The 25,822-nt window shown below is 41.7% G+C and overlaps 1 protein-coding gene and 1 long non-coding RNA gene across 3 annotated transcripts in view; one reads left to right on the forward strand and one right to left on the reverse strand.

Moving 5' to 3' along the window:
* LOC144379479 (uncharacterized) overlaps positions 1-10,907 on the reverse strand; it is a 76,767-nt gene extending 65,860 nt beyond the window's left edge. The window contains exon 1 of the long non-coding RNA XR_013442640.1: positions 10,777-10,907. This is a non-coding gene — a long non-coding RNA (uncharacterized LOC144379479). The remainder of the gene's footprint in view (positions 1-10,776) is intronic.
* LOC118543054 (caspase-1-like) lies at positions 853-17,583 on the forward strand. Of its 2 annotated transcripts, XM_036103782.2 has the most exons (11): positions 853-933; positions 1,511-1,777; positions 4,155-4,214; positions 5,884-6,138; positions 9,342-9,448; positions 10,286-10,459; positions 11,606-11,840; positions 12,766-12,909; positions 14,095-14,204; positions 15,672-15,775; positions 17,480-17,583. In XM_036103782.2, the coding sequence occupies exons 1-10, from the start codon at positions 927-929 to the stop codon at positions 15,768-15,770; spliced, it is 1,458 nt and encodes a 485-aa protein (XP_035959675.1). In that variant the 5' UTR covers positions 853-926; the 3' UTR covers positions 15,771-15,775; positions 17,480-17,583. The 2 variants fall into 2 exon arrangements, with proteins under 2 accessions (XP_035959675.1, XP_035959676.1); XM_036103783.2 differs by lacking the exon at positions 5,884-6,138.
* Positions 17,584-25,822: the final 8,239 nt, after the last annotated feature.

The raw sequence follows: 25,822 nt of genomic DNA on the forward strand, positions 1-25,822 counted from the left end.
TCTGCGTCCTTATTCTCTTAAGATTGTATAAGGAATGAATGGTTAGGCTGCTACGTGAGATATTCCGAGTCCAGAGCCTGACTTTTACTCTCTATGGTGTCCCTCAAAACAGAGCCATCTGCCACGGGAGAGCAGTAGAAAAGAAAACTTTTGATTCTGGTGCCAGCTGTTTCCATTCCTAAAAGCAAGATGGCTTCACAGGAACGCCACCCAGAGCTGCTGGCTGGGGCACAGGACGCAGGTGCTCAGCTTCTCCAAATGCTTCAGACTGAGGGTCTGTGTCCCCCCAAGAATCCGTGTGCCGAAAACCTGATGCCCGAGGTGATGTTAGTAGGAGCTGAGGTCTTTGGAAGCTGATCAGGTCATGAAGGCAGAGCCCTTATAAGAGAGGCTCCAGACAACCCTTTGCCTTTTCCGCGAGGTGAGGACCAGCTGGGTGAGCAGTCAGCAGCCTGGCCCCTGAGCGTGGACTCCCAGCCTCCAGAGCCCTGAGAAACCAATCCCTCTCCTTCAGAAGCATCCGTCTATGGTATTTCGCGCTCACCGCCTAGATGGACTAAGATGCCCAAGTAGGAGTGACTTTTCCAGATCACACTTCCTAATTCCTAATCAATGGGAGAGTCAGCGCTGTGCGAGTCAAACCCTGTGTGCACTTTGCCACTTTGCACTTTTTCTCCAAGCCCTGCTCCCCTCCTCTGATCTCATCCAAGTGCCAGGGAAAGAAATTTCCCAAAGATACGCTCCTCGATGCAGGCTAGGTTTCAGGGAACTATTTTTCGTGGGGGGTGGGGGGGTGGTGGAAAACAAAACAGGATGATTGTGCATGAGCAGTGGGTATTTCTCAATAAGCACACATGCCCTGCTGAAAGGGAAGGTGGATATGCTTTCAGTTTCAGACTGTCCTTCGAAGCTGAGAGAGAAAAGCCATGGCTGGTGAGTCTCCAACCGTCTGAAAGGGCGTGTCTGGGGGAAACACAGTCCTGGCTGCTCTGTAGTTCTGTGACTGTGTGGGTGGGCACAATGGGGGGTGGGGGCCACTGGGGAGCAGGTGGGAAGGCAAAAGGAGGGCCCGGGAGACTCCTCGCAGCCTGGAGAAAGGCCGGGCCAGGGCCAGGAGGGAACTGGGGCTTCACTGGCATCCTGGGGATGCTCTGTGGTCCTAGCTGAATGTTAAAGGCCTGAGTGTGACAGAGGGTGCCGAAGTGGCCCGGGAAAGGACATGGGACATCACTCTTCATTATTTTCTTTTGCGGAGTTGAGTACACGTGGGGCATGTGGGGATGATCCCAGGTTTTCAGATGCAAATGGCAGGAGAGCAACTCAGTCCTCAGGCTGCTCAGTGAGCACCCAGGGTCAATGCTGAGGGGGCACTGAGAGACCGTGGGGGTCTTCAGGGGTCCTGCGCTGCGTGGGGAGGGACGTCAAGTCTAAAGCAGGCTACTCCTTGGTGCTGAGCTGAGAGGAAATGAGACTGTTTTCATGACTTGAGGAATCCTTGTGCTTCACTCAGACAAGACCCTGAAGGACAAGCGGAAGCTGTTTGTCAGCTCAGTGAACACAGGGACCCTCAACGGCTTGCTGGATGAGCTCTTAGAGAAAAGAGTGCTGAACCAGGAGGAGATGGAGAGAGTGCGGTATGAAAATGCTACGGTGATGGATAAGGCCCGAGCTCTGATTGACTCTGTTGTTCGGAAAGGGTCACAGGCATGCGATATTTTTATTTGTTATATTCGTGAAGAGGACTCCTTCCTTGCAGAGAAGATGGGGCTTTCCTCAGGTAAGGGTCAATCCTCCCACTGAGGTGCATGGCGGGCCCATGTCCTTGTGCCCAACGTTTGCTTTCTTCCTTGGTCAGGTTAGTTTGCAGACAACTTCCCAGTTCCTGGCCTCAGGGCCCCATTTCTGTATCAGTAGCTCTACTGCAAGTCTCCTGCTTCTTCCTTTTTGTCCTGGTCCTTTGACCTCAGGATCCTTCCTTTGATTGATGCTTACTTCCCATCCCGAATACGCCATACCTCCTTTGTGGAACTTCATGAGGACAGTCTGAAAAGCTTCATACTATATTCTCTAGTCATCCTGGCAAAGCACTGACTCAGTCTCTCTCTCTCTCTCAGTCTGTCTCTTTCCTTAAAGTCCAGGGCTCCCTGGGAACTTATGTAGTCATCTGACGTAAAGACTCAGATACTTTTTATAACATCTCTCCAAAATCTGACTCTCCAGGAGGAACAAAATATATTTCAGGGATGGTGGAACACTCAGAATAAATTCAGTGCTTACAGAAAAGTAAGGATTTTAAGTAGACTCTTCCTTCTAGGTACCTCCTCGCATTTTCTTTTGAGTAAGAGTGTCCACTAGTGTGGTTCTGGGCTGTGGACCATTCTGTGAGGCCCAGCCCCCTGGACCTCCAGTTCTTCTGAGAGCCCAAGACCAGGCGCAGACATCTGAACCACCCCTTCTGTGGTCACTTAGTCCCTGCACAGAGCAAAGATAGGAGCTCCAGTGGAGTCCAGCCCTGGTCTCTTAGGCACTTGCCAAAGCCATTTAGAAAGAGAAGATGTTCTTTGAAAATGAGAAGGCTTTTTTCCTGGGGATTGGCCTGGAGGCACTTGTCCAACCCACTGTGACATACTAGCCTGGAGTCTGCCGCTCCAGTTGTCACGTGTCCCTCCCCGGTCAGGCTCCTCATGGCTTCATCTCTCTCTCATCCATTGGCCAATTTCTGTAGGTCCATAGACTATGACAATGAGATATAATATTTGGATGCACATTAATGGGAGAGATCTTCCTAAAAGAAAGTTCTTGGTCATAAGAAGACCTACTTCCTATTGCCATAAAAAAGGCCTCCACCAGAGAATGTTCTTTTTTTTTTTTAAAGATTTTATTTGACACAGAGAGAGACACAGCGAGAGAGGGGACACAGCAGGGGGAGTGGGAGAGGGAGAAGCAGGCTTCCCGCGGAGCAGGGAGCCCGATGCGGGGCTCGATCCCAGGACCCTGGGATCACGACCTGAGCTGAAGGCAGACGCTTAATGACTGAGCCACCCAGGTGCCCTCAGAGAATGTTCTTGAATTCACTGATGGTTAATGCATTCCAGCAGTCTAGGTGGGAAGGATGGGACAAACTGTAGTGTGCTGCCTTGGGCTTGACGCTGTGACTCCCTCCATTCAGGGAAATGGACCATATTTTGTCTATGGAAATCCTGTCTTCAATAAGTACTATAAAATGAAGATTGGGGAGCATTTCTCATTTGTTAGCTTATGCCAATCCTGAAAGTTTCTGGAATAAACTTTTCAGGTGGATGTTGCCATACTGAGATCCTCGTAAAACCTTCAACAAATTTAAATTCAATTCTTGTCCTTAAAATCAACAATCATAAAAGTGACCCAAGAGGATCTATTAATAGGTTTGAGTGATTTTATGCAACCAAACACTGTAACTGCGCTTCCCACTGTTTTCCTCCTCTGAGTGTGGCTTCTGCCACTAGTATGATGGATGCAGATTATGGAGGTGATGGTCAGGGATCCTGGCACATGCGTCCTCAGGTGGTGGCCTTTGTGGGCTGGAGGAGTAGCATACTTAGGAGCCCACAGATGATAAGGAAGACAGTTAGCATGTGTATCCTGGCTTGACCACCTTCCTGTTCAATGACACTTGGGAAACTGACTTAACACTGAGGGTTGGCCAGGGGGTCACCTCATCCTCATTTTCTGCTGTGGTAAATCTTAGCGAAGCTAAGTGTCCATGTGCACATGCCTGTTCTTTTTCGTTTTCTCTCCGCAGTCCAGGCCAGCTCTGAGTGACACACGCAACATGGCACACTCCTGTTGGGCAGCAGTGGTCACCCCAGGAGCCACCTTGAGACAGGAGAATCAAGAGACCTCTTGATCTACATCAGTTGCTGTCTCCATTCCCCTTCATCTTAGAAAGCAGAAATGGAGAGTAGCTTGCAGACACTCCTTAGTTCTGCCTCCAGGGGGAAAGTTCAGTCAGCCGGGCTCGAGGCTCTGGCTTCTCAGTGACGGGTATGGTTCTAAGTTAGCTGCACCTTGAACAGGCCTGCAGAAGGTGTGTTCACTAGGGAGTGTCCAACAGGTCGGGCGAGATGACTTGGAGACGATAAGTGACTATTTTAATGTCCTGAATCTTTCCTCAGGTGCACCATCTGGAAGTCGACTTAACTCAGACTCTCAAGCAGCAATTCTTCCTTCACCAGGTAACGGTATTTTCCAAGCAAGAACATTTTTTGAACCTCATCTTTCTTGACATTAACTCTGTGTTCACAGGATGACCCCAGAGTGAGAGGGCGATAGGTTACTCTCATGGATTGGTCCTATGCCTTTCTCTCTTCTTAATCTTTGTGCCTTAGCAGAGGCCATCCCTGTAGCTTTACCACCATGTTCATACTCACAAATCTAAATCTGTGTCCCAAACCTGACTACCCACTTGAATACCACACTTGACTATTCTAGTACCTACTGAACATACACGCTCATGTTTCCCTCAGGGAGCTGAGCTTGTCATCCTTCCCCTACCTTGCTTCTCCTCTACTTGCCCCCATCCTGGGTAATGTCACCACTATCACCCAGTTAGTCAAACCAGAAACCTGAATTATCTTGGGTTTTCTTTTCCCTCACTTCCAACATTCCAGCAGTGGCCAAGCTTACTGATTCCTCTCTCAAATCCAGATCCTGCTCTCCACTTCTATTTCTGCTACTATATTTCAGAATCCTGATTCTTATAGTGGCCTATGGTTCTTCAGCCATAACTCCTACTATATTTTTCTTGTCATTAAAGAATTAAATCTATCCTTTTCCCCTATTGGACTTTAAACTTTATGAGGAAATTAGACACACCTGACTTATTTGTAGGTAAGATCCCATCACAGTAGTTGATTCAGTGTGCATGCAATAAATGTTTGTTAAAATACTATTTCACTAAATAATTTTGTCAAAATTGCTAGTATACTAGGCCATAAGAAAAATATCTGACACATGCCAACTGTGTTATAGATCTTGCTCTATGGACTGTTTAGAGAGGAATGAACAAGACAAACAAGGTTCCTGCTTTTATTGCTCTTATAAAAATACACAAAATATGAAGGAATAGGTATTTAAGAATTTCCACCATTAAATTAAAGCTAGACAAAAATTTTGGGATGGAAATGACACTACACACAACCCTATCAGCTAAGATGATCCCAGACAGTAGTAAATTACCCTGGTGTCAAGTTAATCTATCATACGGAAAGATTAGTCATCAGATGATTTTCAATTAAGAATTCTTATTGAGATAAGTTCTTAAAATATTAGGGGTCTAGAGTCATTCATTCATTTCTTCATTAATTTATGCATGCAGCAAGCATATAAGTATTTATAAGTATTTTAAGCACAAAGATGTGGGCATGAGATGTGGGTACAAAGATATGGATTCAAAGACATTGTGCTTTTACCAAGGAAATTCAATACAGAAGAAAGAAAAGATCCTACAGTCTAGTGGAAAAAATTTACAGTTCTAGGCAACAGCATGGCCTTTCCTTGGAGCATATATTACAAACAGATTATCATCATCACTGTGAGAAAGAGAAATATGAAAGCAGTAGGTGGCCAGGAAGTTAGCATTAGGCCCAGTGTCACAGAAGAAAGATGAGAAGCTCCCTCCAAAAATCTTCAGTGGGGATGAATCATTAAACGCAGCCCAGTGTGAATTTGATGGCTCAGAGAACTCTATGGATACGATGAAAGAGGACATACTTTATGGGGCAAATGGCGAAATAGACAGAAGGCATTTTCAGGGGTATTTCCCATAATGAGGAACTTTCTAGAGACAGGGCAAAACTCTTTAAGTTGTGCTTATAGTTAAAGGAGTGTTTGTATTTCTGACAAAAGACAAACATGACAAAAACCCATTTAAGATTTTGGAAACTGTGGGCAAAGAACTCATTACTGGTGTTTTGCATGGCTTGTTGGAAAAAGATGTTCTGAAATTGGAGGAAGCAGAAAAGAAAAAATTTTATGATGCCAAACCTGAAGACAAGCCCTGGGTCTTTCTGGACTCTGTGCGACAGAAACGGCAGGAGGCAGGTCAAGCCCTTGTCCAAACTTTCATTAAAACGGACAAATATTCCACCAGTGTAAAAGGTAAACTGAAATCACTTAACAATGGGTGTCTCAAGTTTTCCAGAATCTACTTAACACCAAGGCCCCTCCAGGGTCCTCCATAATCCCACCATCCTTCCATTATTAATGTATAATTTTTTACTAAATCTGTCATCATCCTCTGAGAGGCCATCTTGCCTTTTGTGAGAGGGGATCCACTTTCCAATTAGCTAAGAAGCTGAGTCGCTGTGCTTCCATTGCTCATAGAAAGAGCTGAGTGTGGACATGGTGTAGTAAAGGATATCCGCATGTGGACCCAGGTTCCGTCACTGTAGATACTCCATGATTTCATTCCAGCTCCTTAACCACCCTGGGCATCAGTCTCAGGATCTGGGAAACGGTGACAATTTTGGTAACTTCTTCACAGGCCAGGGACTTCGTGGCAGGCACAGGCTGACAACTCCGAAGACAGTAGCTCTCACCCAGAATTCTCCTCTGAACTCCAGATACATTTACCTCTCGCTACACATTCAACATTTCCATCCAAAGACTCCACTGACTTCACAAAACTAACATCTATAGAGTTAAACACTTGATTCCCCTCATCAGATCTGTTCTGAATTAGACAGGACTATAATCCACCAAGTTTCTTCATCCAGAGCACAGGTGTTTTCTTCATGAGGGAATAGTAGCTCTCAGCAGAGTGCCAGCCACACAGCAGGCATGTAATGAACACAGGATGAATACAAGAGATAAAGAACAGGCATGCAGTAGATACTAGTTCTCAAAAGTATTACTTCGCTTCTAGTATTTAGACCTTTCTAGTGCTTACTCATTTCTGTACATTACAAAATATGATCAGGAGAACACTTGTAAAGTGTTCAATCTATTAAAACACTTTAATTCTGACCTAGATTGAATTATAAGTATTACTAGAACCTAAATAGCCCCTTGCCCAAGTTCACCAGTGACAGACTTGATTCACTACAGAGGTTAAGCTCAAATCCCAGTCCTGAAATCTCAGAGTTGATCAATAATAATAATAAGAAGAAGCAATAATAAACAAAATGCAATAGAAACTGTAGAGACCTCACTATAGCAAATATGCTTTTTCAACAAGTCCATGTGAGGCTCCCTGGGCGCTCTCTGCATGCGGGGGCCCCGGAGGAATCCCAGGGCTCCTGCAGGCCAGGAAGCTGGGTGAGCTGGGCTACCGGCATATGGAAAGACCTTGGCCAGGCCTTCTGGACACGGATACCATTCTGATACAACAAACTCATATATGTGCATTCTACGCAACGAGCACTGTTAGTCTTGGGAATAACTACTTGGATGCCTACCTGCCAAGGGAGATGGCTCTGTTTTACCTTGGACCAGTCTCTTCCTTTTTGTATCAGTTTAAGGGGTTTCTTGAGCATTTCATTAAGTAACAGATAAGACAAACGTTAAAATTTTTATCTAAACTACGAATTCTCTCATTTCTTTCTGTGTGCTGCCAGGCAAATGGAACCCCCTTTGGGCAGCAGGCTGCACTACAGTATTTATTATGTTGTAATGAAAGATTCATTTTCATGCTAACTTTACTATTAAATGTGAGATAGACATCCTATGTAATTCTCAATTTTGTCTGCAAACACGGTATCTGTACACAGATACAAGATGGTCATTAGGAGCTGATGTTTGTTAATTAGGATGTTCACCAAACCTGGACACAACCTGGAAACAGAGGAGAATTTTGCTGAGAAAATTTACCCTCTGACCAGAGACTAGCCCAGGAGCCTGGACGTCCTCACACTGGTGGAATCTTCTGGAATACAAAGGGAGAGCAAATGTCTCTGTTTAAGAAATGTTCAGAAAGCCTGGTTTCTTTAAAGACTTATAATTGGCTGCATCTCCAGAGGTCAGGTTTTTAGCATTCAGTTTAGAAAGACATCTATCACAAAAATGTTATTTAAAAACTAATGGAAACAAATGAGTGAAACAGGAAAAAAAAGTATAAAATATAAAAACTGAAAATTTTGTACAGGATAACATTGCTTTTGTCATTTAAATAAAAGAAAATCAGAGGATTTCTTGGTTGGCTTGTGTCACTGAACACAAAGGTTTATTCCTTTCAGGGACAAAATCCTTGTTACATTAGGTCTTGGCAAACTGCTAAATTCTGTTTATGGATTCCTCTTCCTCATTTCTCCAAGGGCGGGCTCAGGACTTTCCAAGCTTCTTGCACAATCTCAGTTAAGTGAGGCCAAGCGGGGTCGGACAGTCCTACATTTCTCTAGAGATTAGGTCAGGATGAGTCAGAGACAAACTTCCCCAGGTGGGAGGAGGTATTTTCTCACATTTGAAAACATGGATTGAAAACTTCATGCTAGTTAGTTCGCACTTTGGGGGCAAGGACATCCAGAGCACATTAGGATCCCTGACAGACAACCGTCTGGTCGACCCCGGACACAGGGCTGGTTACTAGATAGGTTTCTCCTTTAAGTCGCTGACTGTACATCTCGGTGAGGAGCCACCACAGTCTGTCTCCTCCACAAAGATCAAGCATCCGTGCACAGTTGAAGATTCCGTTCCCTGTGTGCACGGGTATCTGCACATGGTGCCTGGGGTGGGAGTGGACTCAGGATTGTACACCGTCCGACAGGATAGCTACCAGCCACACCCAGCTACTCAGGGCTGCTCGTGACCAGTAACACACGTTGAGAGGATGAGATTTTGCATATATCATGTTAAAATATATTACTCATATTAATTAATTTCATCTGTTTCTTTTTTGTTTCTTACCAAGGACATTACAAAATTTTGAATTGCACATGTGGCTCAATTTCATTTCTAAGGGACAGCACTCCAATAAATCTTAACCCAGGATGTTCTTGATCAGAGACAATAGAAGGTCCACGAGTGGACGAGTGAGGGCCCTAGAGTAAAACCATTGGAAAAATCAAACTGTTTTTGCTGAATATGGCAAGGCTAAATTTGACCCCAAATCATCAAGGTGTTTTCGTCAGAATTATCAGAAACCTATACCTGCATTTTCGGGTGGATCTGCTTCCTCTACTAACAATCTTCCTGTTCTTTCCTACTCAAAAGACACGTCCTCACACTAGAGGTTAGACACACAATCATAACCCCTACACGCTGGAAGATCTTTTTCCCATGATTTCCCTTCTCTGTCAGTATTCCTAAGGGAAAATTGGGTCACAAAGGCAGATATCCTAATTTATGATCCGTGATGTATCCCGCAGGTCCCGAGGACATGCCTGGGCAACCTGAGCCAGAAGAATCTACAGATACTCTCAAGCTTTGTCCTCATGAAGAATTCATGAAACTGTATAATGAGAAGGCTGCAGAGGTGCTATGCTCAGTCCATGACATCGAGAATAAGAGAGAAACAAGTGTTTTCACTAATGACACGATTTCCTAAAATGCTGATTGCAGAGTTGGGGAGTGGGGACAGTGGTAATCTTATCCATAGATACTCTGAGCAAGGAGGAAATCATGTGGCCTCCCACAGACTCCAATTCTCTTTCAACCCCATGACAGAATACAGATCTCTCATCTTGTTCATTTATTTGTTCTCGAATCTATTTGTTATTTATGACAATTTTAGCTGTAGTTACAGAAGCAAAATATTTATAAGAGAACATGGCTGAGTAACAGTTGTTTGCATTCTAGTTGAAAAGCCTAGACAAAAAGCATATTTTTTAAAAAAATATAATTAAAGTCTGCATAGCATTGTATGTTGATGCCTTAAAAAAAAAAAAAAAAAGTACCAAAATAATAATATTACCAAAGAAAAAAGACCCCTGATGTATTCATTTTTAGCTGGAGCCGGTGCCAAGTGTCTCCTGGCTTCTACAAAACTGGACTGAATGCTAAGAAAGACGACTAGGTGGAGAAGAGAGAGGAGGAGAGGGTAGGGAGCAGTCTAGTCTCCTGAAGATTCTTGAGTCACCATCCCAGCTATATACTGGGTCCTGCTGTGGGTTCTTAAAAGACAACTTACTTCCAATTTGCACTTCTTGCTACTGCCAACTCAATCCATTACAGAGAGACAGGAGGGCAATGTCTTCTGGTACAGGATGGGGCACAGGGCAGCTAAAGGAGCCCTGAGCACAGTAACAGTGACTGGTGGATGAGGGTGTCAAAGGAAATTAAGTCAAGCTCACTGTATATCCATTTCCTGCAGATCTACCCAATAAAGGAGAAAAAGGATCGTACTCGTCTCGCTCTCATCATATGCAATATAGAGTTCGATCATCTTCCTCCCAGGGATGGGGCCAAACTTGACATCGCAGGGATGAGGAGTCTACTGGAGGGCCTTGGCTACAGTGTGGATGTGAAAGAGGACCTCACTGCTAAGGTAGGGGCCCCTCACCCACCCCAAACATGTATATATTCAATACACATCCTACTACGAAGATGTTAGCTTTAGCATATTAGGCAAATACTTTGACATCCTTAGGCCATATTTGTGTGTGTGTTTAAAACATGAAAGTAAGAAACAGGGAAAATCTATGTCTTTTTTGAGCTCTAAATATCCTCAGTTCCATAACTGGACAAAGTGATTGGCATGTGTATCCAGACAATCCTTAGTTCCAAAGTGGGATGATTAGAACTCAGCCCCAACAGTCCCCAGAAAATCCTAGAGTGATGTATATTTCATAGACGTGTACTCACCGTGTACATATCGAGTCCCAACTGTGTCCCAGGGGCACTTCCTGGCATTGGGCACAGGTCTGTGAATGAGACAGGAAGCTCCCAGCTGCAGTGCTCTGGGCTCGCTTGGTGCAGGATAATCGTACCATAAGCAAAACAGAAAATTTCACAGCTTTGGTGCGTCTCTGTAAGAGTGAAAAGAAAGTTAAAAGTGAGTGAAAAGAAAGTTAAAACTAAGTAAAAAGGAAGCAGGAGAGCAAACTGGTGAGTGGGGATCCCAGCAAACATGATGTCAGATGGGATCTTTGGGGAGTTACTGCAGGAGCAGACACATGAGTATGGGGACCCACACAGCTCTGGACAGCTGCGGATGAACTGCATCTGGAACTGAATGGGAGCCACACAGTAGCTGCACAGCAAGACCGGGGTGGCTGGAGACCGGGGGAGATGAGGCAGGGGGAGGGAGGGGTGTTTGTACATCAGAGGTTTGATCTTATTCTAAGCACAGTGGGAAGGTTTTATGGGATCTGGTAGGATGCATTTATGACCCAAGGTTCTTATCAAGTAATGAGAGGAAAGAGAGACAGAAAGGAAAAAGTACCTAAGTGACAAAAAGTGACTGTCAAATATATCAAGAGGAGTTTATACAATGTCATCAGGAGTGGAAAGTTCTAACCACTGCTCCATTATAGAAAGAAAGATCAGACAGCCGCCCTCGAGCAAGCAGTGCGTGAAGGCATAGCGAGTGGAACATTCTGGATGTTTCTTACACTGCTGCTCAGGATAAGCAGGAGGTGAGACCAACTGAAATGCTTCTCCTATCAAAGTGAGCTCTGGAGGTCTTTTTCAGGATATGGAGTCAGCGCTGAGGGCATTCGCCGCCCGCCCAGAGCACAAGTGCTCAGACAGCACGTTCCTGGTGCTCATGTCTCACGGAATCCTGAGTGGAATCTGCGGGACTGCCTTCAGCCCGGAAAACCCGGATGTGCTACCTTATGACACCATCTTCCAGATCTTCAACAACCGTAACTGCCTCAACCTCAGGGACAAACCCAAGGTCATCATCATCCAGGCCTGCAGAGGTGGTGAGTTCTGAGATGGAAACCCCAACGGTCATGAAGGTGTCTGGGGAGAACTGTGATGTGTGCTTTGTTTCTAGAGGAGACGATCTTCGACCCCTTTCAGGGCAAATAAACTAGACTGAATTAGTAGGAAACTCCCCTGAGGGGGCTGGTATCATGAGCATTTGTCCCATCGGCTGACAAATTTCTGTTCAACTTAATCCAGGGGAAGTGGTGAAGAAGACCACCAGAATTACTAAATTGAAGCTAAACATAAATATCCAAATCCTGGGACAAAATGATTTTAATGAGGGCTTTCCTTGTTAATGTTTTACAGTCATTTTGACAATCTCTGGCTTGAGAAAAATTTCCTTTGAAAGTGAGCATATTATGTAATAGCAGCATCCTTTTTTTTTTAATCAGGCATATTGAAAGGGAAGTGAGTAGGAAGGTGAGGGAACTTGGGATGGCAGTCAAAAGAAACTTCTTTTTTCCTGACTTCCGACTGTCCTTTAGCTTTGTAGAGCAATGTTTGGGGGGAAAAGGAAACAAACATAATTTACCTAAAAAATGTAACTATGCTCTCTGAAATTAGGCAACTAAGGCTTTAACTTCTATTCTCTTAGTAAATGGTTTCTTCTAGTTTTGTGATGCTGTCAGCATTAATTGGCACATTGCTGAAGGACCCTAGAGAAAGGCAGAGCACTGTGTGTGTGTGTGTCTGTGTGCGTGCACGTGTGTGTGTGCGTGTGTGTGTGCGCGTGTGTGTGTGCACGTGTGTGTGCGTGTGTATGTGTGCACGTGTGTGTGTGCGTGTGTGCGTGCACGTGTGTGTGTGTGCGTGTGTGTGCCTAACTGGTTGGAATAACTACTTAAAAACAAAGAGGTGGGCAATTGCTCTAGTCATCCTGAGAGGCACACAGTGTGTAGAAAGTTGATATCTCCACAGAAAGTCTTGGGGAAGTGTGGGTCAGTGACTCACCAGCGGCCTCAACCAACAGCTTCTCACATCGACCTCTGCTCCTGGAGAGTGATGCCGTCCAGAGGGTCCACATTGAGAAGGACTTCGTTGCTTTCTGCTCCTCGACCCCACGTATGTGTCTTTCCAGTGCACACAGAGATTTGTGGGCCTGAGGCCACCTCTGAATGATTCTAGAAAATCAACATAGGCTCCGTGCAGCAATGAGCCAAAGTAAATTTTAAGTCTTGTCGATATATTTTAAATCTTGTCTCGTCTGTTCTATGGGGATGAAGCCTCTGTTTTTCCCCTTGCTTTCTAAGACTGTGCTTTTATTATAAGTGCTGTGCTTTACAGTCAAAGGTACACCAAACATTAAAACAACCTAATGCAAGGAACCCCCTTTATCATATACCATTTTAAAACAAATGACTGATTCGTTTTTCTACTAAATCCATTCAACATTTTGAGAAGAGTTTTCATGGGTCCTGGGACTGGCTGCCCTTTCTCAGGTGATCAAGTGCAAGCCTTCTGCTCCGTGCTCCCCGTCTGGTGCTGTCTGGATGGCGCTATCACACGCCCCGGGACAATGGGGATGCCCCTCTAAAAGAAGTAGGAAATGATACCTGGGGGCTTATTTGACCTACTAACAGTAGAGCAGTGTTTAGTTTTTGACCTCTACGTAATCATCTGAAGAAGCCTTACATTGGGTGTTTCTAATTTGCAAATTTTTCTTTTCAGTCTTTTTAAACCACTTTATAGAAATATGACTGACATATGCTAGGACTTAATGAGTTTGGAGATAAGTATTATCTGTGAAACCAGCACCAAAATCCATGCCATAAACATATCCATCCCCTCCAAAAGTTTCCTTTGGGTCTGTTCACCTATTTTGTTTATTATATTGTGAAAGACAGCACAGTATATAATCTATAAATGGCCACCTGTGTAAATGTGGCAACATTCTTGAATCCTTCTATTCTTTCCTCTGTAAAATGGGATAATTTCAGTTATCTCTCAAGCCTCTTTTGAAAGCCAAGTGCATGAACATAGGGCACGTAATTAAAAGTCAGTCAGTCCTAAGAATATAATGCAACCACTGTGCCGTCTCCTGCGGTTCTGATGAGCTGCCCTGTTAGTTCAGCCTCTGCTAGTTTTTCGTTTGTTTGCTTCTTATCTGTGCAAAATGAGTTAATGTTGGGTTATAGCTGCTTCTCCTAAACACATCAAGATAACTACCAAGCTATGCTTTAGAAAAAACTGTAAACAAAATAAGAGTGAAGGCCACAGCCCAAGGCTTACCACTTCCTGTCTTCATAGATAACGTATCCTGGAGACACGTCACAAAGGGATCTCTCTTCATTGTACAACTCATCACATGCTTCCAAAAATATTCTTGGCGCTATCACCTCATAGAAGTATTTCAGAAGGTAAGCTTGTCATTCCTCTTCTAGTCATTTGTTTGTGCAGGAAGGCTTTGCTAGGTGACAATGGCAGAACTGGTCAGGCAAACACAAGTGGAATGGGATCTGGTTCCCGTCATCTAGGTGTTTAAAACCTGATTTAGGAAATAAAAAAAAATGCACTGTAGCAGGAGATCAAAATATAAAAAATAATATAAAATATAAGCTTGTGTGTCATGGGGTGTAAGTTCTTAAATTTCAAAGAGTGGGAGGTATTTGCATTAACTTTCATTGTTTACTTTATTAAATAAATATGGACGGGGTGGCATACTTGTGGGCCCTATCCTGAGACAAAGGGGCAAACGAGACACATGCATGTGAGACACATGGTCACTGAACAAGTAGGTCAACAAACAAATGTGTGGTTACAGATTGTGATGGGATCTGTAAAGAAAAAGACTGAGGACATGTGAAAGAGGAGACAGGAGAAGACTGTCTGTGAATGGAGTGGTCAAGAAGGGGAGACCTGATGCTGCTTCCCCAGCTCTGGACACTCCTTAGTCGCCCCTCCTTCCTCCCTCCATGCACTCAGTTTATAGGTTTTTTTTCTATAGGTTCGTTTTTTACCTCGTTTATGTCGTATTAACTCACTCAAATATGAATTTACGAAGGCAGGGATTTGCTAAACGCCTCAACATTCAGGCACATAGAAATTAATATTCGTTGAATGAATAAATGTATGAATAAATAAATATATGCTCCCTCCTTTTTTGGGGAGCAAGGGATTAGTATTAAGAACATGGAAAAGTGTGGTTGTATTTTCATTCAAAAACACAGAGAACAGTTGTACTCTTCCAGAAGAAGGCTATACCAATAGTAAATTGGAGAAGACAGCAGCATGACATGAGTTGGGGTCTCTGATTAGGAACTTAGCAAGTTAAATCCTTTGGATGAGTAGGATTTAGACATTGCACTTGGAAGGGCATTTCCAGGAAAAGACTAGAAATAATTGGTCTAGGTTAAGTAGGATCTCATTGATCAGCCTGTGGCAAAAGACTTCAGGTCAGCTTGGTAGCAGGGATGTGAAAGTTGCTCAGTGTTCTGGACTTAAGAACAAAATCCTGGGATTTGAGTCTCATTGAATTGAGGAGTTAACCCTGGTGGACGTAGAAAGTAGAGAATTCTCAAGATCCAGTTCCCATGAACAGACCCCAAGGGAAAATTGATTATTAGATCAGAAACAGAAAACAGGAAATGGAGTTTGAAAGGGCTTGGATTAGGCACAAAGTGTTTGAGATAAAGAGTGTATTCTGACATGGGGTGTCACTTTTAACAGGTGGGGCAGCAGTGGCAAAGAGTTTGAGTGTCCATGGGGCTGGCCCCATCAATCCTAGGAGCACCCTGCATTCCTAGAATTTTCTGGCTCATGGTGGAAAATCTTTTCTGAGAATTCACAAGAGGCATGTCTCATCTTAACCCTCTTTTTGTTTTTAGGTACAAAAATCATTTGAAAAACCAAATGTTAAAGCCCAGATGCCCACCATTGAACGAATGTCCATGACAAGACCTTTCTATCTCTTCCCTGGCAATTGAAAATGGTAAGGGTCAAGAGTTGTTGGCAAGTGAAGTAAATGGGAGAGTAATATTGGTGGTGAGGTCCAATGACCAAATGGCAGCTGACAGCATAAATGGTCACACTAGTGTTTCTTGTTGATGTAGTTTGGCGGTTAGTTGCTGTTTTTTTACTCTACTTATGTGTATCTGGATCTTACCTCCACCTCCACAATCAATCCATCCGTGAGTTGAGCAAAACCAAGCTAGGAAGCAATGAACTATGCAGGACACAGGGTAGTAATTATTAAAATAGAAATTTCCTCATGTTTCCATTATGACTTTCATTCATCTCTCTCATTCCCTCCCTTGCCCACCCCTCCCACATGCCGAGTTACCACACATCGCCTCCGATCCTGAGAACACAGGAAACAGAGGAGCAAGGACAAAGCAGGACTTTGGTCCTCTGAGTGCCTATGCATTGCATCGCTACTCCGAGCTCCCATCACCAGACAGTATAAAAGCTGCCCTGTGTAGAGGAGGACTCTGGTTCTGCACCACTCTCACGAGCGGATCTCACACTCAGAGTGTGCTCTCACACCTGCACATGCTGCTCACGAGCCCCTGTGAGCACTCACCTTCACATGTCGTAGTAGTAGTACTGTTATTATTATTTTTGTCAAAATACTTTAGGATGGGTACATCAAGGTTAGACCCAAAATTATTTTACTCACAGCAGCTTTATATCGCTCTATATTATAGGCAATTGTGAGTCTCCCTCTCAGAAACATAATTTAAATTCTATTTATTGTGAGGTTCATCTCAGTAGTTTCCGTATGTGCTCATGCCATCTCCTACCCCTGGTTTCTGACACAGCCACTGCACCGCTGCCCAGACACTTCAGTATAACTGCTTTTGGGGCCTAATTAGTCCAACAGAACCACATTTGGGGACTGAATTATTTACGGGACTAGTATTTATCAAGCACGTACTATGTTCCAGGTTCTGATCCGGATGCTTGCAATATACCAGGCAAGAAAATAAGTGGAGTCCTTGCTCTGAGAAAGCCATGCTCGAGTGAGGGGAGACAGACTCTAACTACACAAGGAAATAGATCCTGTGTCAGAGAGGGAGAAGAGCTAAGGGAAATAAAGGAGGCTAAAGACACAGAGGGTGGATGCTGTCTTGCTACAGATAGATTACTCAGGCAAAGTTTCCTTCCAGTGATAAAATGGTAAAGTCAGAACAAGGAATGGACAGACTGGGGTGGTGGTGGTGAACCTTGTGGTCCCTGTGGGGGGAAAAGTATCACAGCTTCAGGGAACAGCATGTACAAACACCCCGAGGTAGAAATGTGCTTCACGTGTCTACAGAAGTGCCAAGAGGCAATAGCCTGGAGGAGAATGAAATTGGGGAAAATGGCAGAGACAAATTCAGAAAAGTGGTGGGAAGCCTGGTCACATGGACCTTGGTGGTCATGTGGTAAAGGTTTTAAATGTTTTATCCTGAGTGAGACAGAGAGAACCCTTCAAGTGCTTTTGCACAGAGAAATGACATAATCTAGTAACTGAGATTTTGCAAACATCACCTGGAATACTTTTGGGCAAGAAGACTACAAGGGTCACAAATATAAGCCAAAGGAAGTGGCAAAAGGTACCTGGAAGACGATGGAAACAGAACCATGAGAAGGGACAGACTGAGGTCTTCCTGGGATTGCTATCTTGACATTCTGCTCTTTTTCTCTCCTTCAGGCAGTCGCAGGCAGTCCAGCCCTTCTTGACCAACTTCGAAAAGCACCTTTCCTAGCACAGCACATTCATGTGACCTTTCGTATTTCAATAAAAATGAAAACAAATGAACTGTGTCTTTCACGTCCTCTAGCGGAGAATAGGATTTCAGTTAAAATGGTGGCTGAATGAAAATGAAGTGGAAGACCTGAGCTGGATTTTCCAGCTTTATGACTCACAGAGTGTGTGCACTTTGCTGGGGGAACATAACTGGCTGTGACTTGCCCTCAGCAATAGGGTGATGGGAGGCAGTACCTATCCGGAGACAAGAACTGTATATTGGTCAGCTCCTCATTTGTATCCTTATCAAACCCTGGATCTATAGAATGATCTAGAAGAAGTTTTCTAATTTATTACTTAACCAACATTATAGGTGGAGCTCTTTTTTTTTTTCTTCAGTAAACTGATTTCAGCAAATTAATCCCATGTATCTTTCTTCCTGCTATACGTTTTTCTTGTTAAGTACTTTTCCCCCAGACTTTTGCACTTTCCACATTTCAGGAAAATTTTATCCATTAGCAAGCCCTTGGCTGTTGTCTAAAATAAGTTGGGGTTTGGTCCAAGATGGTGTAAACTCAGTATATTTTTACAGACATGAAAATATAATTAGATAAATCACAGCAAAGTGTAAGGGAGTGTCAGCAGTAGAAGGAGTAATGTTCACTCTTCTGGAAGGATGGAATGTTGGTAGAGGAATTCTGGCTGCATGGCCATTGGAACTACTATGTAAGGAGGTATACCACTTCTGCTATGTCCACAGAGAATGTTGGATAGACATTTTAGTACATAGCTGAACAAAATTAAAAAAAAATAAAAGGATGCTCTAGATGTCAAATATAAACATAATAGTTAAAATTTATATAGATTAATTGTATGTCAGGATTATTGTAAAGATTTCGATTATTGAAAGGGATTTTTGTGTAACTAATTTAAGCCTCATAACAGTCCTGTAATTACTATCAGCATCCCTGTTTTACAGATAACGTAGAGCTTAAATGACCTGTCCAAAGTCACGCAGTTAGCAGATGAAAGCTCTAGACTTGCTCTGGAATCTGAGTTATTAACCATTGTGCAGTGTTGCCTTTCCAAAGCAAGGAGAGACTAAAATTGTACGAATTCTTAATTGTACAGGTTAACTGAATTTTGAATTGCAAGGGTTAACTAACTCTACAAGGATTCATGATGGTTTTATTTCTGGACTTGGCCTGCCCATGTAGACACATAAGTCACATCACAAAGATCCAAAAATACATATCACAGATGCCTCATTCTCTGACTACTGAGTGGTAATATTAGAAACCCAATAACAGAAAGACTGCCTCACATCTGCATATAGCGCAAAACTGAAATACACACACACACACACACACACACACATCTTCCAAACATAGAACTATGTGTACATATATGCACATACAAAAACCAGGAAGAAAAACATATGAACTAAGCATTCAACTTAAGAAGTCAGAAAAATACTAAACCAATACATAAATAGAAGTAAGCAAATAATATAGAGCAAAAACACATGAATGAAATCGTAATGAAACAAAGGACTGAGTGGGTCACTGAAGCAAACACTGGCCCTTTAAAAGAACTAATGAAATCTTGGACATCTAGGGCGCCCGGGTGGCTCAGTTGGTTAAGCAACTGCTCTGGATCATGAGTCCTGGGATCGAGTCCCACATCAGGCTCCCTGCTGAGTGGGGAGTCTGCTTCTCCCTCTGACCCTCCCCCCTCTCGTGCTGTCTCTCTCTCTCTCTCTCTCTCAGATAAATAAATAAATAAATCTTTAGAATCTAAGATATCCAGCCAAGACATATTGTGAAAAAAACAGAATTAGCACAAAGACAGTATTCGAGATAAAAAGGTCTGATGAATACAGATAAACATAAATACAGAAAAAAAATTAGGGAATATCATACATAACACAGAGGAAATACATGGAAAATTTTCTAGAAAAGTTTAATAAACTTAATACATGATAAAATAAAAAACTGAATGGATTCATAAACATTAAACAAATTAATTTTTCTTTGTCATACCTATCTGGAAAAAAGGTTAGACCCAAATGGTTGTAAAGACACGTCTTACGAAACTTCTAGGAAACTGATAAGCTCTATTTTCAATAAACACTCACATAAAAAAGAGAAGTACGCTTCTTAAATTCTTTTACAGGGCTTATACAAAACTGAAACAAAATTAGGGAAGAAGAGGAAAAGTTGGAAAAATACTGGCTGATTTCTCACAAACACTCATGTAAAGATTCTAAAAAAACATGTTAACAAAGCAAATCTAGCCATATCTGAAATAATATTAATATTTATTGATTAGTATTTAGTGGTACCAGCATTTACTCTAAGAATGTGGTAACAGTTTCATAACAGACATATTTAGGATAGCTTTCCTCAAAATAACAGATTAAGAAGTAGATGCAATACTTTTAAGAAGTTTGTAAAGGGATTCAATAGTACTGAGAATTCATTTATGATAAAAATAATTAAAACCTTAGAAAAATAGGAAGAAAAGCCAGTCCTTAACCAAATGCATATATTTAATAGGAAATATTAACAAAATAGAAATAGAGGAAAAACACGTAATGTGTGAAAATCTATAGCCTTCTTAGGCAGAAATATTTGAGTATTACCTTTAAATAACATACAAGTAAAAAACATTTCTATTCAATTTTGCACTAAAGTTCCAAGCCAATAAAGCCAAAAGTAAAATGTATGAAACACAAGAAAAAAAATCACATTATTCTTGAAAAATATGATTTTATTCACTAAAAATCTCTTCAAATTAATACTATATTCCCTGGATTTGGAAGAATTCGGATCAATATACAAAATTTAACAGCATTCTTGTATTTAAAAGATGATAGGAAGTGTTTGCTTTTTAAAGCCTCTTCTTACAATAGCAATGAACATAAGATATTTGAAGGTAACTGTAAACAAATATTTGCAAGGTATGTATGGAAAAATATTTTTAAAAAATCACTGAGTGACATGAAAAAAAGATTGAATACTGTGAGGGATATCACCATCATTGATTAGAAGACAAAAGTAAAGGTTTCAATTTCCTACCCAAATTAATCTATAAACACAACAGAATAACAAAGAAAACCTAACAGAATTTTCTTGAACTTGATAGTTTGTTTATACACCTTGTTTAGAAAGTAAAATAGTAAGAAGAGCTAAGAAAACAATTTTGTGTTAAAGGGATGGAGGTTGCCTAAATACAAATCAAGACATGATGTAAAGCTCTATCAAGGGAAACAAAAGCAAAATGAACTATTGGGACTCCATCAAGATAAAAAGCTTCTGCAAAGAGAAGGAAACAATCAACAAAACTAAAAGGCAGCCTATGGAATGGGAGATGACATTTGCAAATGACATATCTGATAAAGGGACAGTATCCAAAATCTATAAAGAATTTACCAAACTCAACAGCCAAAAAACAAATAATCCAGTTAAGAAATGGGCAGAAGACATGAATAGACACTTTTCCAAAGAAGACATACAGATGGCCAACAGACACATAAAAATATGCTCAACATCACTTATCATCAGGGAAATACAAATCAAAACCATGATGAGATACCCCCTCACACCAGTCAGAATGGCTAAAATTGACAACACAGGAAACAACAGATGGTGGTGGGGATGCAGAGAAAGGGGAACTCTCTTACACTGTTGGTGGGAATACAAACTGGTGCAGCCACTCTGGAAAACACTATGGAGGTTCCTCAAAAAGTTAAAAATTGACTAGGTATTAACCCAAAAGATACAAAAATACTTATTTGAAGGGGCATATGTACCCTGGTGTTTATAGCAGCATTATCAACAATAGCTAACTTATGGAAAGAGCCCAAATGTCCATTAACTGATGAATGGATAAAGAAGATGTGGTATATATATGTACAATGGAATATCACTCAGCCATCAAAAAGAACGAAATCTTGCCATTTGCAATGATATGGATGGAGCTAGGGAGTATAATGCTAAGTGAAATAAATCAGAGAAAGACAAATACCATATGATCTCACTCATATGTGGAATTTAAGAAACAAAACAGAGGAACATAGGGAGGGAAAAACAAAGAGAGAGGGAAGCAAACCATAAGAGAATCTTAATTATAGAGAACAAATTGAGGGTTGATGGAGGGAGGTGGGTGAGGAATTGGCTAAATGCGTGATGGGTATTAAATAGGGCACTTGTTATGATGAACATTGGGTGTTATTTGTAAGTGATGAATCACTAAATTCTACTCCTGAAACCAGTATTATACTATATGTTAACTAAGTAGAATTTAAATAAAAATTTGATGCAAAAAGCTCTATCAGTTGGCATATGGATAGACAGAGACTTAGAAAAGAATACAAAGGATAAAAATGAACAATATAGACTATGTCATGTTGCAGAGTTAAAATAAAAAATGATTCAAGAAATTAGTTTGCAGGGGTGCCTGGGTGGGTCAGTCGTTAAGCATCTGCCTTCGGCTCAGGTCATGATCCCAGCGTCCTGGGATCAAGCCCTGCATCAGGCTCCCTGCTCAGCAGGGAGCCTGCTTCTCCCTCTCCTTCTGCCCACTGCTCCCCTACTTGTGCACTTGCTCTTTCTCTCTCTCTCTCTGTCAAATAAATAAATAAAATCTTTTAAAAAAAAGAAATTAGTTTGCAGAAAAATACACAGTCTCACACATATACTTGTTCTATCTCAAGTCTACACAAGAGTATATGTCAACTGGAGTAAGACCTCAATGTGAAAACTGAAACTTTTAAGTTATGAGGAGGAGAAAAATAGAGGACAATGTCTTTATGAGATTTGAGTATTAGGAAATTTCCAAGATTCAGAAAGTACACTGCATAAAGAAAAAGACAAAGTTAATACAATAAAATTTAAGAACACTATATACAATGCTAAACCTTCACAGAAGTGAAGGTGATGGTATCACAGGTGGATGCATGTGTCCAAACTCATCAATATGTATACATTAAACAAGTGTAATGTTTTGCATATAAATTATATGTCAACAAAGCTTAAATGAAAATAAAAGTGAATTCAAAGATGATAAAAGAAAAAGAAGGTTCAGACACCAGGGGGAGGACTTTTTATTTATATTTTTTAAGATTTTATTTATTTATTTTAGAGAGAGAGAGACCATGAGCAGAAGGGGCAGAGCGAGTGGGAGAGAGAATCTCAAGCAGACTCTGCACTGAGTGTGGAGTCTGATGCAGGGCTTGATCTCATGAACCTGAGATCATGACCTGGACTGAAACCAAGAGTCAGACGCTTAACCAACTGCACCACCCAGGCACCTCAGGGGAATGACTTTTAAAAATGCACAAAATCAATAAAAGATTCATTTATTCTGTAAACCTGCAAATAGTGAATAATGACTGTATTTAAGGCATTGGGCATCAAGCAGAAAACACAGTTCCTATCCTCATGGAGCTTGTAATTTAGTGGGGAAGAGAGTGATACAGAAACTATATTTATATTTATATTATATATAGAAATGAATTTATCAGTAGAAAAGACCTGATGAAAGAGAGGGAGCCGGCCATGAGAAATGTGAAAGAAGAGCATTCCAGACAGAGGGAAAAGCAAGGAGAAATGGCCTGAGACAGGACTGTGCCTGGTGTGTTTGAGGAGGAGCAAGGAGGTTCATGTGGCTGGAATCCATGGGCAGAGAGGAGTGGGGGAAGGAAAGGACATGAGATCAAGGAATTGCCCAAGGTCCAGACCACATAGAGTGCTATGACTATAAAAGACCTTTCACCTTTTGCTGTAAGACAGAAAACTACTTGAAAATTTTGAGCAGATGAATGAATTAAGTTATTAGAGTTACGTTTTATCAAGATCACTCTGGCTACGGGGTTGAGATGACAATAAGAAGGATGGGGCCAAGGAAGATCCGGCAAGAGGACTCAGAAAGCTACTGCAGAAATTCAGAGTTGATGGTAGTCTGGATCTGGAAGAAGGACGGAAGAGGAGGGAGCAATCTTCATGAATGGAAGGTAAAGCCAACAGAATTGTCGCTCAACAATGAGAGAAAGGACATAAGAATTAAGTGTTCTACTTTGAAAAACTGGAAGAATAACATGGAAAACCCTCTAACAGGTGGTAGGTTTAGGGGGACTAAGATGTCGACCAGGTACTCAAATCGATGCCCATATGATACTGGCTATATGACTGTGACATTCAGGGGATAGGTATTGGTTGGAGGATAAAATTGTGTGCTGTATATCTGTGCCAACAGGACTGAAAACCAAGATACTGGATTGGGCTGCTAAATAAGTGAGGATACATAGAACAGAGGCCTTGAGACACGAATTAACTGGCAAAGTTCACTAAGAGAAGCAGCCAGTGAAGTAACGGGAGAACCAAGACACAGTTGTGATTTGGAAGACAAATGAATGAAGGGTTTCTGGAAGAGGTGCAAATATCACTATGAAATACTTCTAATTGGTCAAAACAGTGATTGAGGATTAAACATGTAATTTGGCACTGTGGAAGACACTGGTTACATTAACAAGCATTTTTTTTGGTACAAGAATAGAGACAAAAGACTGGGACTGATTTGAGAGAAAATAAAGGGAGTTTGGGGAGCTTTTGAGGAGTTGTGGGGAAGAGAGGGGTGTGTTCATTATAATGGGTTCATTATAATGTGTTTTATGGTTATAGCAATGACATCATTCAGTGGGAAAATGATGTAGGACAGCATTGGGACTATTATTGAACGATGTCCTTAGGTCGAAGAGCGTGAAGGAGTCAAGTGGGAAGGGATGCCTTAGCCTAGAATTATAGGAGAGAAGAGCAAGCATGTGTGACCAGATAATAACAAGGTGGTAGATCTTGAGGCTAGAAATATTCTTCTCTGAATGGACAATTACTGGAGGGATCAGCCCCCAAAATATGGAAATATAGTCCCAACACAGTGCTTGGCCAGAGATAATACACATAGCCAACAATAATATAAATGCTTTTCATTGTTTCTTAACATTTAGAGTTATTGTATGAACAAAGCACAGAACACTTGGTTGTGGATGCAGAAGTCAATGAAAATCTTAGGACGTTAGACAATGTAAAATAAAAAATACAGGTTAAAAATAGCTGTAATTGTAGATAAAGGAAATTGTATGGGTGCGACTATTATCAACTTCTATACAGAGAATTACATAGGGATAATTAAGCTACTGAGCAACATTTACAAGAAGAAATGAGGGTTAAATTATTTATTTATTTATTTAATTTCAAGTTTTTATTTAAATTCTAGTTAGTTAACATATATGGTAAAATTGGTTTCAGGTGTAGAATTTAGTGATTCATCACTTACACACAACACCCAGTGCCCATCACAACCAGTGCCTTCATTAATACCCATCACCCATCTGGCCCATCCCCTCCCCCACCTCCCTCCAACAACCCTCAGTTTGTTCTCTATAGTTAAGCATCTCTTACGGTTTGCTTTCCTCTCTGTTTTTATTTTATTTTTCCTTCCCTGCCCCTATGTCCATCTGTTTTGTTTCTTAAATTCCACATATGAGTGAAATCATATAGTATTTGTCTTTCTCTGACTGACATTTCATTTAGCATAATAAACTCTGGTTCCATCGTGTTATTGCAAATGATAATATTTCATTACTTTTTATGGCTGAATAACATTCCATTGTACATATACATACCACATCTTCTTTATCCATTCATCAGTCAATGGACATTTGGGCTCTTTCCATAGTTTGGCTATTGTTGATAATGCTGCTATAAACATCGGGGTGCATGTACCCCTTCAAATCTCTATTTTTGTATCCTTTGGGTAAATACTTAGTAGTGTAGCTGCTGGGTTGTAGGGTAGTTCTATTTTTTGTGTGTGTGTGTGTGTGTGTGAGAGAGAGAGCATGCAGTGGGGGGTGGTGAGGGGCAGAGGGAGAGAGAGAGAATCCTAAGCAGGCTCCATACCCAGGGCAGAACCTGACTTGGGGCTTGATCTCATGACCCTGAGATCATGACCTGAGCCAAAATCAAGAGTCAGACTCTTAACTGACTGAACCACCTAGGTGCCCCCTATTTTTAACTTTTTGAGAACCCTCCATACTGCTTAGCAGAGTGGCTGCACCACTTTACATTCCCATTAAAAGTGTAAGTGTGTTCTCCCCTTTCTTAGTAACCTCACCACCATCTGTTGTTTCCTGTGTTGTTAATTTTAGCCATTGTGACAGGTGTGAGATAGTATCTCATCTGGTTTTGATTTGTATTTTCCTGATGATGAGTGATGTTGAGCATCTTTTCATGTCTGTTAGCCATCTGC

This window comes from Halichoerus grypus, chromosome 11 (assembly GCF_964656455.1).
Source record: "Halichoerus grypus chromosome 11, mHalGry1.hap1.1, whole genome shotgun sequence".
Lineage (NCBI taxonomy): Eukaryota > Metazoa > Chordata > Mammalia > Carnivora > Phocidae > Halichoerus > Halichoerus grypus.